The sequence below is a fragment of the Saccopteryx leptura genome, chromosome 4 (assembly GCF_036850995.1).
Source record: "Saccopteryx leptura isolate mSacLep1 chromosome 4, mSacLep1_pri_phased_curated, whole genome shotgun sequence".
In the NCBI taxonomy this organism is placed as follows: Eukaryota; Metazoa; Chordata; class Mammalia; order Chiroptera; family Emballonuridae; genus Saccopteryx; species Saccopteryx leptura.
In genome coordinates this window covers 33530228-33548692 of record NC_089506.1, presented here as the reverse complement: position 1 = coordinate 33548692, position 18465 = coordinate 33530228, and the positions used below count along the sequence as shown (strand labels likewise).

Below are 18465 nucleotides of genomic sequence, written 5' to 3'. Positions count from 1 at the left end.
GGAGGGAGGGAGGGGAGAAAAGGAAAGGAAAGGGAAGGGAAGGAAAGGAAAGAGGAAGGAAGGAGGAGAGACAGACAGGAAGGAGGAGATGAGACAGGTCTCAATGACACAGTTGTCATTTAAGTTTTAAGAATAGATTATTTGAAAAAACATAAGGTGACTTCATAAAAAACATGAACTCAGGACTTTCACACCTTTCGAATTTATTGGTTGGGTGTCTTTCTTTAGCAACCACATTTTGGAAACCAGGTCAGTAGGCATTTGAGCTTCCCAGTGTTTTGTTTTCAGCGTAGCCAGGCTTTTTTTCACGCGGGACGTGGCAGATGAGAAGACTGCTGCGCCTTCATCCAGCCCCTGCTGTTGGCTCTCCGCCGTCCCTGACCTCCCGCCTGCTCTGTGGCTCTCATGCAGTTGAGTCACCTCCTACCCCTGCTCTTACTCCTCACTACTCTTCAACTCAAGCCTCTTGACAAGTGCAGATGGCTGCTTGGGACATTCCAGAATAGGTTCTTGATGAGTTGTACTGTTCTGCAAACATACCTGATTTCCACACGTTTGCATTTGACATTAGACATCTGAGATAGTCTCTACTTATCCGTACTCCTGTAGCTCACGTCAGTGTTTAAATCTAATTTCCCTTTTATTATGGCAAGGTAGCAGGTTCGTATCAATGTACGAATGTCTTACATGGGTATTAGAAATTAGTCATCTTTAGAATTATTTAGGTAACATCTGTGTATCAGTATTGCATTGAGGAGTTCTCAGTCCATATCTTTGTTGCAAAATCTTTTTTAGATGTGCTTAAAACTCTAAATTTCTAATATTCTCTGAGATGTTATTTAGCCTAAAACATGTGCAATACCTTTCTTGTTGAAGTAGTAGATTTAGGGAATGTTGTAAACTAGAACCATAAAGTTATAAATAAATGTTTTATTAGCTAAAGAATTCACAGTTTTTTAACTTTAACTAATTGCACCTCATGAGAAGTTTTTAAATATCGCAGCACACGGGAATGTGTCGGCTTTACATATTTTGATAGAGTTGAAGGGTATTGTGTAATAGAGGGACATAAAATCTATAGTAATGCAGTAGTGTTCGAGTCGTTCGACTCTCTGCGGGCATCCTCAGAGGGCCGAGTCTCCAACTCTCTGTTGAAAGTAGGATTCTTAGGACCAGACCTGAAGTTAGCTAGAGTAGTGAGTGCCTCGGGTTTGGAAGTCGATGCCAGTCTCTGGGCTTCCATCCCCAGCAACTGACCTAACCTAACAGTTTTTCTGTTTCTAAACCTGATGTCGGCTCATGTAGCAGGGGTCCCCAAACTTTTTACACAAGGGGCCAGTTCACTGTCCCTCAGACGGTTGGAGGGCCGCCACATACAGTGCTCCTCTCACTGACCACCAATGAAAGAGGTGCCCCTTCTGGAAGTGCGGTGGAGGGCCGGATAAATGGCCTCAGGGGGCCGCATGTGGGATGCCTGTTAGTGCTTTGCAGCGCCTGCTGGTCACAACAGTGGGCTCTCTGAAATAGCATTGTGCGGGTGGGATGGCCCAGCCACTACGGTTTCCGTGGCGTGGATCACACGGCAGTGAGACGCCAGCGTTTGGGGAGACTCCCTCATCGCAGTGTCTTATGTCATGGTGCCTGTGTGGGCCCCAGGTGCTCTTGAGTCCTGACCTTGCGCTTTATCTCGTTATCTCGCAGGAGGACCCTGTTCCCAATGGCCTCCGGGCGCTTCCAGTGTTCTATGCTGCGACCATAGCAATAAATGTATTCTCCATCATGTACACAGGAGCACCAGGTAAGAATTCCTCGGGAGCTCACACCCAGCAGGCAGGGTGTATTACCAAGCGCCCGTTTGGTGTATCGGTCCTGGCGCTGTGTAGGCTGATGGTAGAAAGCGTTACTCGTGGTCCTTATGGAGTTGTAAAAAGAGTAGCAAAAGCATTTTCTAGTTTTAAATACTCGGGAGATAAGTGAAGTACAAAGACAACAAACAGACTTTCAAGTTTAAAAAAAAGAAAATTGAAATTCCCGTGCCGCCACTTACCCAGCGGTGTTGCCTCACTGAGTCTCAGAACAGGATAACTCCTCACGCCTCCCTGAGCGGCGGGAGCACGTGTGAGCAGTGCAGTCCACACGCAGTGACATGTCAGGGACGATGATGTGGTCAAGAACACAACTGTCATACTCCCTGGAAACAGACCACTGAATCCAGCAACCAGAGGCTATACTTTTTTTTCCTAAAGTAATAAAACCAATGCTGATTTTTTTTTTCCTAATTACTCCTTGTCTTCTGATTCTGATGGCTTTTGTGCTTTTCTTTTTTTTTTACAAGGGTTTGGGGGGCAGGGTGAATAGTTCTGTTCTTTTCCATTTTCAAGAGGTAGAGAAAATTTAATACACACTATCCTTCTTTGCACACGTTTCCGTGTCGAGGACCCTGGTGGCTCTGATCCAGGACTTCTGTACGTGTTTTGGTGGAGAGGAGTCTGCCTGTTTCTCTGACAGATGTGCCTCCTACAGCCAGTCTGCCTGTTTCTCTGACAGATGTGCCTCCTACAGCCAGTCTGCCTGTTTCTCTGACAGATGCGCCTCCTACAGCCAGATCCTGCATCTCCCCCTGGTTGTGGGGAGATGTGGGCTCAGCAGATACGTTTGTTTGTGTTATTTTTCTTTTTGTTAATGCCCTTCAAGAATTAAGATTCAGTGATTGGCCATATCTGACAAAAATTCCCTCTCTGATCAAAAGATATAATTTCTCTAAATGGCATGTGATAGTACAGTGGAAAAATGTCCTCTTTCAAAATGGATGGGAATCCTAAATTTCTCAAACTAGGCTTTCTGAAGGTAGTTTTACTCAAATTTAAGTAGTCATATGTAATGATATGCTGTGCCCTTCGGTACTGTAAATACAAAACCTTCTGAATGATTCTTAACATTCTGCTGCTACTTTGGCATCTCTGCAGCATTCAGAACATTGATCTTACAGGTTTGGCTGCTGGTGACCAGGACTTCCAGACTTTGAGTGGCAGCCTGGCAGGGAAGCATCCCAGCTGCTCTAAGCTAATGAAAAGCCCAAAGCTGAAGGTCACGGCGATTAGAGAGATGAGACCCTAGCCTCAGATCACAGCAGCCTGATAGCCCTTCAGGTTTTACCATTCCCGGACTGTGAGGTGTGTTTGCAACAGAGAGTTGTCATGCTCTGTAGAGAAGAATCAGAGGCGGAGAGAAAACGTAGTGCTGGCAGGCCCTGGAGCCCCAGGTGGGGGTGAACTGTGGCAGAGGGATTTTTGTCCACTGTCTTCTTGTTCCTGAGTTCTTGTTCTTCATTTTGTTTAGGCTCTTAGAGCTCAAGTTAGCCAACCCAAAAGTTAAGCAACCATCAATAGCCAAGCACTTCTGACTTAAGGATTGAAGAGCCTGAGCCAGTGAAGGCTGGGGATGTCTTTGTAGTGCCGGGTGCTGGAATTATTCTGGTGGGGGGCAGGGGGAGAAAGAAGCAGCTCTTGACTGAAGGACCCACCATTTTGTTCCTCCACTAAGTCAGAAAAGGACTCGACAAATATTCTGGTTTGTGAGGCATGCTTCTAGAATCTGCTGTAGATGAGTTTAAATCTTATTTTTATTTAAACTTTGAAGGTTGACTTTTGCCCTTCAAACTAGACTTTATTGACATACTGTTTCCTTATGGTGGCAGGGCGGGGGGGGGGGGTGCTCTCTGCCCTCCGCTGCATCATAAATGGCTGTGGTGTCATGTGCATGATAGGGCTGAGGCGAGAAGAGTCACTTCACAGTGATTCTGTCAGCCTGCTCCTGTGAAATATGTCTGCCTTTCCACTGTCTGGGTGTATTCTTCCTAGGTCCCCTTCTTCCTTAGAGTGTTTCCTTTCAACATACAGGGGCCTCAGAGAGAAAAGGAAAGAACGAACTGCCCTAAAGAAAGTGAGTGACGACAATAATCTTACCCAGTGTAACCTTAACAGAGTTTGATGAGTAGCACTTTTATGCATGGAGACAAATCCAATGGGGGTCCGTGGGATGTTGAGTTATAGTATTTGTTTTATTTCCTCTGTCCCCCACTCTCAGTTATTTTGAAAGTTGTTTATGTCTTTGGCTTAATTTGATTTGCTTTACTTTGCATTTGACATGACTTTTCTCAAAGTCATTCTTGTACTTCAAAGACTGAGGTAGCACTTTAAGATATTATCTTTGCAATTTTTTTTGTACTATAACATAATTTTCAAGAAGCAAAAATAACTCTAGGAAATGGAGTGCTCACTTGGGTTGGATACAAGCCTGAAGTCTATTTTTCGTGAGAAGGTCTTCAGTTGTATGGTGCCTGGTTTTTGATCTACGTTTAGAGAAGGAATGGTGGAGTTCACTGCGTGCCTAACGAAACCTCTGCTAGTTCTTTCTCTCTGACTTCTTACTCAAGGTGTGGTCTCTAGAGCGGCTCCGTCAGCTTCTCAGGGAACTAGTCCCAGTGCAGGTTCTCGGGCCCCGCCCTAGACGCTCCGCAGCCTGCAGTGTCTGTTGCACCGGAGCCCGGGTCGTTCTGAGACACGGTACAGTTGGAGAGCCTCTGTGCCGGTCACTTCTTGACCGTGACCGTTCACCACGAGCACTGCTGGCTTCCCACCGCTCGAAAGAAGTACTCTGCAGGAGGACTTACTAGCAACATCTGCTTACCCCCCCCCCCCTTTTTTTTTTTTTTACTAGCAATTGAGTTCTCAAACTTAACCAGGCTTGGTTTCTAGCTTCTTCAGAGCAGACTGTACCTAAGACAGGGCTGACATTCCCCCTTCTGTTATCCCTCCTCCTCCTCCTCCCTCTCTTCCTCTTTCTTTTCTTCCTCCTCCGTTTCCGCCAACACCTCCAGCTTCTTTCCCGCCACCCTCCCGCTCCTCCTCTCCAACTCCTCCTCTTCCCGCCCTCGCCCTCCTGCGGTTGTAGCTCCTGTGATCTAGTCGGGAGGAAACTAGAGCATCAGTAGCCCCTCCGGCCCCTGTTGGCTTTGGGAGATGGAGCTTTGTTCCCAGAGGATCTCTGATTTCATGTTACCATTTTAAAACTTGAAGCTGTAGAGGAACCAGATGTTTCTAAGCAGTGACTCTTGATCCTGGTCAGGAAACCCGGGGGTGAGAAGAGCCTCCAGTTATCACCAAGAGCTGTAATCAGAGCAGAGCTGTGTGGGGATGGTGGCTACTCAATATACGTATGATATATTGCAGAATTGTACACCTGAAACCTATATTTATTAACAATGTCACCCCAATAAATTCAGTAAAAAAATTTTTAAAAAGCAGAGTGATTTAAATTCACTTACTTTTCAAATTTATTTTAAATGAGTCCTGGTTTGAGAAAGAAAAAAAAAATCCCAATTATAGGACAGTTAGGAAATAGCATTTTTAGTTTCAAAAGAATGCTTCATTTTCTTAAACAAGTTGCTTCAAGATTCCTTTTATGCCTTTTTTTTTCCTACTGCTTTGAACAGGTTAATCTAAAACAGTCTAAACAAAAACTAGTGACTCAGAGTATCAGATAAGGGAGGACTAGTACAATGTGATTCTGCCAGTGACGTAGATGTGTGTGTGTGTGGAAAGATGTCCACAATATATTGTGTGTGAGAAATAAAGCACAGAACGGTATATACAGTAAGATTCTACAGCTGTTAAGTTAAAAAGACAAGCAAGAAAACAATTCTGGCCAACACTCTACTGTGTGTTGGTTTGTACCTAGATTATGGCTGGAAGGCTACACACCAGCTAGTTACCTGTGTTTCCCTGGGAAGGGGTTCAAGAGAGGATTGTAATGAGGCCTTTTCACATTCGTACATGGTACAATTTTTATACTGCTGATATTCTCATAATAAGCACATATTATAAAATTATACCAAAAAGAGGAAGAGGAAAGAAGGAAAGGTGTCAGGAGAGGCTGACGAGAACAAGGGCAGTAATATGGACTGAAGCCTCCTGGATGCACAGAAGTTTTATTTACTTCATAGATTCTAATATTGATTGTCATATGTGAAAAGCAAGAGATGTGACAAAGTGATGACTTTGGGCCTGTCCTGTGGTGGCGCAGTGGACAGAGCGTCGACCTGGAACGCAGAGGTTGCCAGTTCGAAACCTGGGCTTGCCTGGTCAAGGCACATGCGAGAAGCAGCTATGAATTGATGCTACCCACTTCTCCGCCCCCCCCTTCCCTCTCTTCTCTCTAAAAATCAATTAAATTAGTTAATTAATTAAATTAAAGTGATGATTCTGGGAGACCGTGCTCGTTTCTAAAACGTTCTGTTTACTTCTTCCCTGAGTCACTTGAGTCCTCTGATCTTTGGGGGATCTGGAAGAGGATGGAGAGATGCCTGAGGTTAGAGCTAATCACTATTCATCATATCTTTGCTGTTCAGAGAGTGGAAAAGGCTGGAGATGAAAGGCCATTGAGTGGCTGGAGCGGAGGGCTGGTGGAGTGCCCGGCCTGGTTCCTGGCAGCGGCTGTTGGCCGAGGGCTCCGGAGCCGTGCAGGCTGTGTCCTACTTTGCCTGTCCTCAGAGGGAAGGGGGTGCAGGCTTTAGTGCCCTCCCAAGGTGTGATGGTTGGAAAACATTCTGAGATCCTCAGGAGGAGACAATTGAATATAAAGTGTTTCTGTCAAAAATTTTGTTATATGTAAGTCAACCTTAACAGTTTTAGAAGAAAAAACATTCTTCCTTGGCTGTATGTTGATTTCAGCATTTTTCTATGCTGAAGTTTTGTAATTAGTTTTTATCCCTGGAAGTTGACTTCATGTATTTAGTATAATTTAGAATTATTCATAACATAACTGTCAACTTACATTTCTCATATGCAGACTTTAAAAGTAAATCCTTGTGTCCTGGCCAGGTAGCTCAGTTGGTTATAGCATCGCCCTGATTTGGTACAAGCAGCTCCAGTGTTGTGGGTTCGATCCCTGGCCAGGCCACATACAAGAATTTCTCACCCTTTCTCTCTCTCAAATGAATCGGTAAATTGAAAAAATTATAAATGAAATTGAAGTAACTCCTCGTGTTCTTCTGATGTTCTGTTACATTCCTGACTTGCTGGAACCATTTGGTAAGAGCCCAGTTCTGCCCCCGTTCTGTTCCTCTCTTCTGACTCACTGTCCACGACTTCCCCCTACTTTTCTGCACTCCTTCACGCTCTTGCCTGGATGTGTTACCCTGTCTCCCACCCCCTCCGCCCTCGGTGTTTATTCTCTGTCCTCCCTTCAATTTCTTGTGACTGGGAGGGTGACTTAAGAGCTTTCTGGCCAAATCCCAGGCCAGACCAATGGCAAAGGCGGTTCTGACAGTAAAGGTTCAAGGAATAGGTGGCATTGTGGCTTCTTGTCTAAGAAAAGGATCCAAAGCTTATAACCGACCTCAGTTTTTACGTTTTGGATGCTGGTCCTCACACCCTCTGGGATCCCCAGCAGGGAGCGTGCAGATGGCCTGGGAAGAAGCCCACCAGCAGCTCTTCTTGCTTCTGTTGTGAGCTCTGCTTGGCGTGAGTGGAAGGAGGTAGGGCCTGCAAACCAGCGGCTTTCACTCATTTCTACACCTCCCAGACTGCTTCTCTCTCCCCGCGGTACTCAGGGCTGGCCTCTCAGATCAGGTTAACACAGTGAAGTCAAAAGTAGCACAGCTAATGATGTTACCGTCAACCTAACCCAGGGACCAAAGGAAACAGGGGAATCCTCTCCTAAAACCAGATACTTTCAAGCTGTACGAGTGATGCATGTTGATGTTAGTCGGCCAGTTTGATGTTGGTAATTAACAGTTACCATTCAGTTTGGCAAGAAACAGCTTTGGAGTGATCCTTTGTCACATGTATTAAGTATTAAGACGCTGACATGGAGATGGAAAGCCGGAGCCAGAAGCCATGGCCCACGAGCATGGCCGGGTGAGGTCAGCCCTGTGGTTTTACAAGCAGCTCCAAGCTTCGGGTTCTGGGGCGGAGCCGGGGCTGGAGCTGGCTGTTGGCCCACCCCGCGCAGCCCCACACGGGTCCCCAGCTCTCTGATGGAGCCAGCAGTTTGGAAGTGGACAGTCTAGCCCCTAAAGTGTCTGTACTCCCACCATACCCTTAGCTATAATTAAGCTAGGCAATTCTGGTTTTTTGTTTTTCTCATTTATATATGCTGATTCACTTCCCTTATAGTGCTACCTACCTATTCTACCTCTTACAATTACCAAAGTGGTTAGTAATACCTTAATTGAATAATTCTAGTTGGCTTGTATGTATAAAGTGGTTGATGATATAACAAGTTTGCAATCATTAAAGATTTGATCAAAGGACAAAGTCTTAAGTACTTCACTCTTCTAATTTTTTAAAAACTTTTAACAATTTACAAAATGACATGTCTACTATGTATTTTCAAAGTCCTCAGTATGAATGTATTTGTAGTAAGAAGTGAAAGCCCCTTCCAAGTGCCCATCAGTCCACAGGAGTTACCATTGTGTCTTCCTAGAACTTTTGCTATATATTCATGTATATGGTAGGAATATAAATGTGGGTTATCTTTTTAAAACATAAATTGGCTCATACTGTGCATACTATTATCCACCCAGCCTTTTTTACTGAGCTAGACTTTGGGCCTCTTTCCTTATCAGCACATACAGATCTATCTCATTTTTATGACTGAAAACTATAATTGTTTCACATTTCCATAATGACGCATGTATCAGTTGCCTTACAAATTCTTGCTATTACAAGTAATGCTGTCATAGGTATGTCTGTGGCACGTTCCTGTGCAAGCATGCATGTTAAAGTCGTACGTCTGGGAATGTGTGTGAAATGTGCTTGTTGCCACCAGTGACCAAAGACTACAAAACGTGGAGTGATGAGCTCTGGAGACATTACAGTGCTCGGAAAGCACATCTTCCTGAACCGTGTGCACACCCACCCCTTTTTGGCTAATGTCATTGTAACCTGGTGGGCCTCGTTGCCTTCTTAATGGAAAGGGGTTTTTTGAGTTGTAATTCCATGAGTTGACACAGCAAAGAAGAGTTAAGTGTGAAGGTCAATATCCTTTTAAAAAACGCTTTTATTCCTAAGCTGATATTTTGAAAGATTTATGTGTGTGGTCAGAGTGTCATGTCCACTTAAAGCCGGGCTGCTGACTAGTGAGAGGACAGGAGAGGCCGCGGCTTGCGGTTCGGCGCCCGGTCCAGACCTCGCCTCTCCCAGCCATGGGAGACGGCTGGCTGCCGGACACGGGGTGGCGGACTCCTGCCTCAGCCAAGCTTGTTCGCTCGGGAATTTAGACATTGAGCTAAGATGTAAATGGTTCTATTTCAACTTAGTATGCCGCTTGTGCCAAAATTGGTAAAATTTTAATAATGAGGTTACTGACCAGTTTAACCACATATTCACAAGGCAAAGTGGGTCTTAAACACACAGCTTTCTATCCCCAAAAGTATAGCACTTTTTAAAAATGAGTTTTATTAAATACAAATCCTAGATGGTTGGTTTTATGTTAGGGGAAAGGATGTTGACATGGGGCTTGACCTTTTCGGAAAGTGTCCACTGAGACCACCGCTGTCGTTTCTGTCCTCAGTGCTCGGTCTGGTCCTCCCCATCTGGGCCATCGTGCTCATCTCCTTTGGGGTAGCGCTGCTGTTCGCCTTCTTCGTGTGGCTCTTCGTGTGCCCGTGGATGCGGAGGAAGATTGCAGGTGAGCGCGTTTTCGTTCTCCTGCGCGGAGCAGTGCTCCCGGTGCCCCGCCCCCTGGTGCCCACGCCTCCTAATGCCGTGCCCAGTTATCCTCACTAACAGGCAGTGGAGGCTCGGGTAGTTCCGGGACACACACTGAGACACGTGCCCAGTCCTTGTCTCCTGGTTCCTGACCTCTTTCTGGCTCACGCTTTTTGTTAGTAAGTTATGGCCAAGGTCAGCAGCAGTGTCCTCGTTGCTGTGGATAACTGGAAGTTAGCTGTGCAGTTAAGTTCCACCAGCTTGATGAAAAGCATTAGTCCTCTGGGAAATGCAGATAAACACCACAGTAAGGTATCACTTCACTCACTTCACACCCACAAGAATAGCTAAAAGTAAAAAGACTAGCGATATCCAGTGTTAGTGAAGAAGTGAACTCTCTTTATTTATGGTGAATTGTACAGTGGTGCAACCACTTTGGAAATTAGTTTAGCAGTTTCCTATAAAGTGAAGTATACACTTAGCATATATATAACCCAGTAATTCCACTTCTAGGTATTTATCCAAGAGCAATAAAAATGTATGTTCATGAAAATACTTTTACACCAATTGTTTAATTGCCCCAAACTGGAAACAACCCAAATGCTCACTACCAGGTTAACAGGTAGCCAGATGGCGGTGTACTCATACATTAGAAGACTACTGAGCAACACAGGGAATGAACTACCCACCACAGGCACAGCAACAGAACAGATTTCACAGACCTTATGTTGAGCAAAAGAAGATACCAAAGAGTACACACGGTACGACTCCAGGGGAAATTCATCTACAGATAGCAATCACTGGTGGCTGCGGCCAGTGGGGGCTTGCAGGAGACCAGGTGCGAAGGGCGGGAGGGAACTGTGCAGGGACATGGAAGTGTACTCTGTCATAATGGGGGTGGCTAGATGGTGTACTCACTTATTGTCACAGGTCACCTATCTGCACATTTAAAATGTATGAATTTTATTGTATGTAAATTATATCTCACCCTGGCCGGTTTGCTCAGTGGTAGAGCACCAGCCCAGCGTGTGGAAGTCCCAGGTTCAATTTCCGGTCAGAGCACACAGGAGAAGCACCCATCTGCTCCTCCACCCCTCCCCCTTTCGCTTCTCTCCCTCTTTCTCTCTCTCCTCTTCCCCTCCTGCAGCCATAGCTCGGTTAGAGCAAGTTGGCCCGGGCGCTGAGGATGGCTCCATGGCCTCCACCTTAGTGACTAAAAAATGGCTCTGGTTACAATGGAGCAAGGGCCCCAGATGGGTAGAGCATCACCCCCTGGTGGCTTCCTGGTGGGCTTCAGGGCACATGCGGGAGTCTGTCTCTGCCTCCCTTCTTCTCACTATAATAATAATAATAATAATAATAATAAAATTATATCTCAGGAAAAACAGTTTTTAAAGAAAGAGAAATAATATAGCTTAGAAAGCTGCCAGAGCTGCTTTCTTATCACTAGCAACAAAACTAATTCCAAGCCTTGAGGCCACATGTCTTTACATGGCTCTCGAAAGAAGTATTTACTTTTGGCCTCACAGTGGACCTTACAATTGTGTTTCAATATGGATATATCTGAATTTGAAAACCCATATTTCAAAGAAGACCAAAACAGATGAGGCATACCATACTCATGCATTGGAAGACTCAGTGTAGCAAAGATGTCATTTCTTCTCATAGTGACCTATAGATTTAACACAATTTAAATAAGAATTGCAGGCAGCAAGATATTTTGTAGATTTATAAAATTTATAATGAGGCCCTGGCCAGTTGGCTCAGTGGTAGAGCATTGGCCCAGTGTGTGGATGTCTCAGGTTTGATTCCAAGTCAGGGCACACAGAAGAAGCAACCATCTGCTTCTTCATCCCTTCCTTTTCTTTCTCACTTTCTTTCTCTTTCTCTCCCTCTCTTCCCCTCTCACAGCCATGGCTTGATGGGTTCAAGCAAGTTGGCCCCAGAGGCTGAGGATGGCTCCATGGAGCCTGCACCTCAGGTGCTAAAAATAGCGTAGTTGCTGAGCAATGGTCCCAGATGGGCAGAGGATTGGTCCTAGATGGGCGTTGCTGGGTGGATCCCAGTCAGGGTGCATGTGGGAGTCTCTCTGTTTCCCCTCTTCTCACTTAAAAAGAAGTTTATAATAAAAGGCAAAGAAACTATAAAAGTCAAAACAATTTTGAAAATGAATAAAGTTGGAGGATTCATACTACTTGACTTTGACTAACTATAAAGCTATAAGACACTGTGGTATCAGTAAACAGATAGACATCTAGATTACTGGAACAGAATGGAGTCCAAAAATAGACCCACACAAATATGACAAACTGATTTTCAACAAAGAACCAAGCCAGTTCAATAGAGAAAGAATAGCCTGTATAGCAAATTGTATTGGAACAACTAGACAGCCATATGCCAAAAATAGAACCTTGACCTAATCCTTATACGTTGTAAAAAAAATTAACTCAAAATGCATCATAGGTCTAAATATAAACTAGAAAACAATAAGACCTTAGGGAAAAAATCAGGGAAATCTTTTGTGACCATGGGTTAGGAGTTTTAAGATATGACACCAAAAACATAACTCATAAAAGATATTAGTAAATTGCACTTGATCAGAATTAAAAACTGTTACTCTGTGAGAAACATTATTAAGAGAGTGAAAATACAAACTCTAGAATGGGAGGAAATGTTTGTAAATGCCCTGACAAAGGACTTTTATTCATAACAGATAAAGAAATCTAAGAAAACAACCCAGTTAAAAAAGTGAGCAAAACATTTGAACAAATAATTCACCAAAAAAAATATATGAACTGCAAATAAGTCCATGAAAAGGTACTCAACATCATTAGCCACCAGGGGAAGACAAAATCACAAGGAGGTATCATTACACACCTACTTGAATGGCTTTATTTAAAAAAAAAAAGTGCTAAGTGCTGATGAGGAGGAAGAGCAGCTGTAGCTCTCATACAGTGTGGGACAGCCACTCAAGAAAACAGCTTGGCCGCCTGACCAGGCGGTGGCACAGTGGATAGAGCGTCGGACTGGGATGCGGAGGACCCAGGTTCGAGACCCCAAGGTCACCAGCTTGAGCGTGGGCTCATCTGGTTTGAGCAAAGCTCACTAGCTTGGACCCAAGGTTGCTGGCTTGAGCAAGGGGTTACTCGGTCTGCTGAAGCCCCATGGTCAAGGCACATATGAGAAAGCAATCAATGAACAACTAAGGTGTCGCAACGAGAAACTAATGATTGCTGCTTCTCATCTCTCTCCATTCCTGTCTGTCCCTATCTGTCCCTCTCTCTGATTCTCTCTCTGTCTCTGTAAAGAAATAAATTAATTAATTTAAAAAATTAAAAGAAAAAAAGAAAACAGCTTGGCTTTTTGTGATAGGATTAAATATACGCTTACCCATTCCTAGGTATTTACCCTAGAGAAATGAAAATTTAAATTCACACAAAAATATGGATCTGAATATATAGCAGCTTTATCTGTGATTAGCTAAAACTAGACACAACTTAGACTGTCCACAGAGTGAATAAACAAACGATGGTGCATCCCTATGTTGGAATACTACTCAGCAATGTAAAAGAAGGAACTATTGATACCTGTAACAACATGGATAAATCTCAAAGGCATTATGCCAAGTAAAAGAAGTCAGTTTCAGAAAATTAAGTATCTTTTGGTTTTATTTATATGACATCCTGAAAAAGACAAAAATATAGAGATAGAGACCAGGTCAGGGGTTGTCAAGGTACATAGGTTTGGGCAAAGGGTCTGACCACAAGGGAGCTTTGTGGGGTGATGGAACTCTTCTTCATCCTGACTGATGTGAGTTACACAAGCCTAGACATGTGTTAGGATCAGGAGACCATTTACTGCATGTAAATTAAAAAACAAATAATAAAAAATCCATATTCATACAGATACCTCAGACTAAATAGCGAAGCCACATTGATGCTGGTTCTTGCTCTCCCGGGCAGCCGCTCCCTGCTGTCTATGGAGAATAAAAAGCATGTCCTCCATTCACACTGAGTACTAGCCTAAGATGAGCCTCCCCAAACATCCTACTGTTTGATACACTATTCTTAAATGCTTTGAGTTTTTAAAGGTTTTCCCTAATAGCTGAACCTAATTGTCAACTGGACTGTGAAGTCTTTGCCTTCCAGAGTTAGGCTATAATGTCACAACAGGAAACTGACATTGCTCCTATCCTGGCTTCCTAGGAGATATTTTTTGTCAATGCCATATATTATATTTCCGGTTCTGTTATTTTAAGGACAGACTAGTGGGTAAGGGCATGCAACACAGAGCTAACCTGCCTGTATTTTACTAGCTGTGTGACCTTGGCAAATGCCTTGATCTCTGTGTGCCTCAGTTTGCCCATTAATAAAATGCTGAAAATAATACCTGACCCATGTGTTAACAATTTTGGTCTTAATGATTATAGTCAACACAAATATCTTCTCTCATTTAGATGATATGTAACTGTATGTACATTTCTTGTTCCCTGTCTTATATAACAGAAATTAGTTTAGAACTAGCGTCTTTACCTGGCTTGGTAGGTAGCTCGGCAGGGATAGGGATGGAGAGGATGTGTGAGCGCGCACGGCAGAGGCACCAGGAAGAGTGTTTCCATTTCGTTTCCGTGGCTGAGAGCTCACAGACTGCTCAGGAGAGTTTGCAGGGAGCAGGCTCATTGAATCAGCAGCCGTGCATACCAGATTTGATTAAGAAGAGTGTGGTCACTCTTTAAAATTCCTTTTTATAAAGATCCCCCCTTTGTTTAAAGGATTTTAAAAGGAAATAGGATCTCTCTGGTTTATTTGTTTGTTCATGTTTTTTGAGGAAAATGATTTACTTGTTCCCTAAGATTTAGTGACCTGAAGAAATCTGAGACCAATAATTTACTGAACAGAAGAAAACCAAACATACTATAATAAACCTGTGAAGACAAAAAGGATAAACATTTCAGTGATTCTGAGGTTAGTTTAAGAAAACAGAAGCCAGTTTAGATGGTTATAGAATGACAGTGTGAGCACTGGACAGGGACCCTGGGGGTCACATCTAACCCTCTCTGTTTTGCTGATTTTTTTTTTTTTACAGAGACAGAGAGAGAGTCAGAGAGAGGGATAGACAGGGACAGACAGACAGGAACAGAGAGATGAGAAGCATCAATCATTAGTTTTTCATTGCGCATTGCGACACCTTAGTTGTTCATTGATTGCTTTCTCATATGTGCCTTGACTGCGGGCCTTCAACAGACCGAGAAACCCCTTGCTCAAGCCAGCAACCTTGGGTCCAAGCTGGTGAGCTTTTGCTCAAACCAGATGAGCCCGTGCTCAAGCTGGCGACCTCGGGGTCTTGAACCTGGGACCTCGGCATCCCAATCCAACGCTCTATCCACTGCGCCACCGCCTGGTCAGGCTGTTTTGCTGATTTTGATGAGATAATTCAGGCTCTACGCCCCCATCATTTCCTCAGCAGCTGATTTTCTGGCTTCAGTTTCCCAGATAATTGATCAAACTCTCCATTTTCTCTATCTACCTGTAACTTTTTTGTCTCCAAAGTAGGTACTAAGTTATAAATATTCATTTTTATATGTATTTTTCAATAACACAAATTCTTTCAAAATTTTCAGCTATGACTATATTTTCTTTAGGTAAACTACAAAAAAAAGGTGCTTTATCACAAGTCTCTGATGAAAGCCTCAGTAAGATTCAGGAAGTGGAGTCCCCAGTATTCAAAGAGCTGCCGGGCGCCAAGGCTAGTGACGACAGCACCGTGCCCCTCACGGGGCCAGCCGGGGAGACACCCGCGGCCCCCGAAGTCACAACCGTGGTCAACCACCCCCGGACCTCCTACGGTAAGACCCACGCGGAGGCCTCAGGTGGCACCACGGCAGAGGGCAGCTCCTCAAGGGCAAGCAGCTCGGCCTGAATGTGGGTGGCGAGGTTTCAGGGCACCAGAGTGTCGCCCAGTTTAGTGTCTTGAGAAAACCCAGGGGCTCAAGAGGCCTCAGGAGACCGAGCCTTCAGTCAGCAGAGCAGGATTACTCTTGTCCTGTGCCTTTCTTCCAAGAACTATTTCCAGTCCTGCCGTGGCGCCAGGGAGCACACGTGGTGCCTCTGCCCCTCGCCAGCTGCCTGTGCGGATTCTGCAGGCTGCAGTTACCTAACTGCTGAGGACCGGCCTGGCCAGCCCCCTCCCCCCCAGGGGCGTGAAAGACGCAGAGAGGAAGCCTCACCGGAACCAAGGCTGTCTCCCACCGTAATCTCAGAAACCTCAGGAAACCCCAAGACTGTTCTGGGGCTCCCTGCTGTCCCGTAGCGCTTGTAGTCGGTGATGGGCGAGCGCCAGCCTCTGCCAGGCCTGTCCGGGCAGCTCCCGCCCTCCCTGCGGGCGAGGCCCTGGCACCCGCTCTCTGCAGGTGTGGTCTCCGATTTGGCCCAGAGAGAGCAAATGACTTTTGCCCCACAGATCTGACACATACTGCCTTTGGCAGTCAGGGCCGGCCTTGTAAGGAGCACCTGGAGTGTCTGTCTCTCAGTAAGCTGGGCTTTGCCCCTTACATGTGAAGTTTTCTCAAATAAGTTCCCTCTAAGGACTTTCCCTTTATTGGTTACTAGAATCAGGAAAGAATGCTGTGGGAATTTCTTCTGGAAGACGCTTTTTAGGAGAACTTAAATAACATCATTTTTAAAATACCAAATTATTAGTTTTACCCCTTTGTAGTATGTTTCCAAGTTTCCTTTTTTATTTTACCCATATTACACGTCCTTTATAGTCAATGTTGAAAAGAAGGCACATGGGGAAAATTTTTAATTACCTATAATCCAGCCTCCCAGAGAACGCCATCGTGAGACAGTAGGAGTATTTCCTCCCAGACGTGGTTTATATGCAAAGGGTTAGAAAGTAACACTCTTCAACCCTTTTCCAGGCAGGGCCCTCTCCATGACCCACGGCTCTACCAAGTCCCCCATCTCCAACGGCACGTTCGGCTTTGACGGCCACATGAGGAGCGACGGCCACGTGTACCACACTGTGCACAAGGACTCGGGGCTCTACAAAGACCTGCTGCACAGAATTCACACGGACAGGGGCTCCGAGGAGAAGCCTGCGCCAGAGAACAACTACAGGTTCCTGCGGCGGAATAACAGCTACACGTGCTACACGGCGGCCATCTGTGGGATGCCCGTCCACGCGACTTTCAAAGCTGCTGACTCGTCCTCTGCCCCGGAGGACAGTGAGAAGCTGGTGGGTGACACTGTGTCCTATTCTAAAAAGAGACTTCGCTATGACAGCTACTCGAGCTACTGCAACGCGGTAGCCGAGGCTGAGATAGAGGCGGAGGAGGGAGGTGTGGAAATGAAGCTGGCATCCGAGCTGACGGAGCCCGGCCAGCCGCGGGAGGACCCCACCGAGGAGGAGAAAGAGGAGAAAGACACGGCCGAGGTCCACCTGCTGTTCCATTTTCTGCAAGTTCTCACTGCCTGTTTTGGATCCTTTGCACATGGTGGCAATGATGTGAGGTGAGGACATTCATTCAACAAGTATATATCGAGGGCCTGCCGTGTGCCAGGCACCGTTCTGGGTGCTCGGATACAGCAGCGACCAGCGCAGACAAAAATCCCTGCCAGTCATGGTGTGGGTTGGGCACAGACAGTAAACAAGTCAGCGAAGCAGCTTGTGTGATGGGCTAGACAGTGACACAGGTTAAAGGGGAAAAGACTGGAGAAGGGATTGGGTCTGCTGGGTATTGCAGTCTTGGATACGCTGTTCAAGTAAGGGCTTACTGCTCAGTGAGACCTGAAAGGGTGGAGGGAGCCAGCCATGTGAGTGTCTGCAGGAAAAGCATTTCAGGAAGAGGGAACAGCAGGTGCAAAGGCCTGAGGCAGGAATATGCCTGGTGTATTGTTGGAAGAGCAAGGAGGCCGTTGAGGGAGAGTGCAGACCATGGAGGCCCAGAATATGTAGGAATAATATGTACAGTCTCTACTCTCTCTGCACTAGCCAGGCAGCAGTGACGAGTCACTTGATTTCCCCGCAGCCTCAGTAGCCCAATCTGTAAAATGGGGGGGGGGGGGGCATCAAATGTACCAACTTCATGGGTTTTCATGAGGATTACATGAGATGCTTTATTTAATGTACTTAGGACTATGCTCTTACCATAACCAGTATCTATACCTTCCCACTATTACTAATATTATAATTATGCAGGGCTAATTTTTCCGTCCAAATCAGGAAAACGTGCTACTGTTGCATTTTTTATTGCCCAGTTCTGTGACTCTCCACGTTACACCCACAGGTTTCTGTACACTGTCCACCCAGCTACGGCTGCATTTCTGTCTTTTTTTAAAACTCTTTGTGCCAGACAAGAGGCCTAGACATCTTTTGTTCCACTCAGTGTTCTGTGGTGTTTTATTTAAGGCACCATGTCCTGTCCTATCTTAATTTTTTGACTGCCTGTCCCCAGATCCATCCCACTTCCTCCTCTTCTTCTTATCAAAAATTCCTTATTGAAGGGCTGGTCCTAGCAAAGTGTTATGAATTAGGTCCCTGTCTTCAGGAGCTTAAATTCCACTTAGGGAGAAGAATACGTATAGCTGGTAAAGTATAAAAGCACCCCAACAGCACTTCGAGGCCAGAGTTTAGAGCACTTGCTTATAGTTTTGGGCGCTGGTTTTGAGGCTTTTGAGTAAGGATACAGTCTGATAAAAGCAGTGTTCTAGAAACAATAATGTGGCAGTGAAGTTGGGGGGCTTCTGTGCAT

The 18465-nt window shown here is 45.2% G+C and overlaps 1 protein-coding gene across 9 annotated transcripts in view; it reads left to right on the top strand.

Annotated features, from left to right (window-relative positions):
- Positions 1 to 18465, top strand: part of SLC20A2 (solute carrier family 20 member 2) — a 110494-nt gene that overhangs the window by 75894 nt on the left and 16135 nt on the right. For all 9 annotated transcript variants that reach the window (XM_066380424.1, XM_066380422.1, XM_066380420.1 and 6 more), the window contains 4 exons: positions 1702 to 1798; positions 9577 to 9693; positions 15355 to 15558; positions 16633 to 17224. In XM_066380424.1, coding sequence (XP_066236521.1) covers positions 1702 to 1798; positions 9577 to 9693; positions 15355 to 15558; positions 16633 to 17224 — 1010 coding nt within the window. The remainder of the gene's footprint in view (positions 1 to 1701; positions 1799 to 9576; positions 9694 to 15354; positions 15559 to 16632; positions 17225 to 18465) is intronic.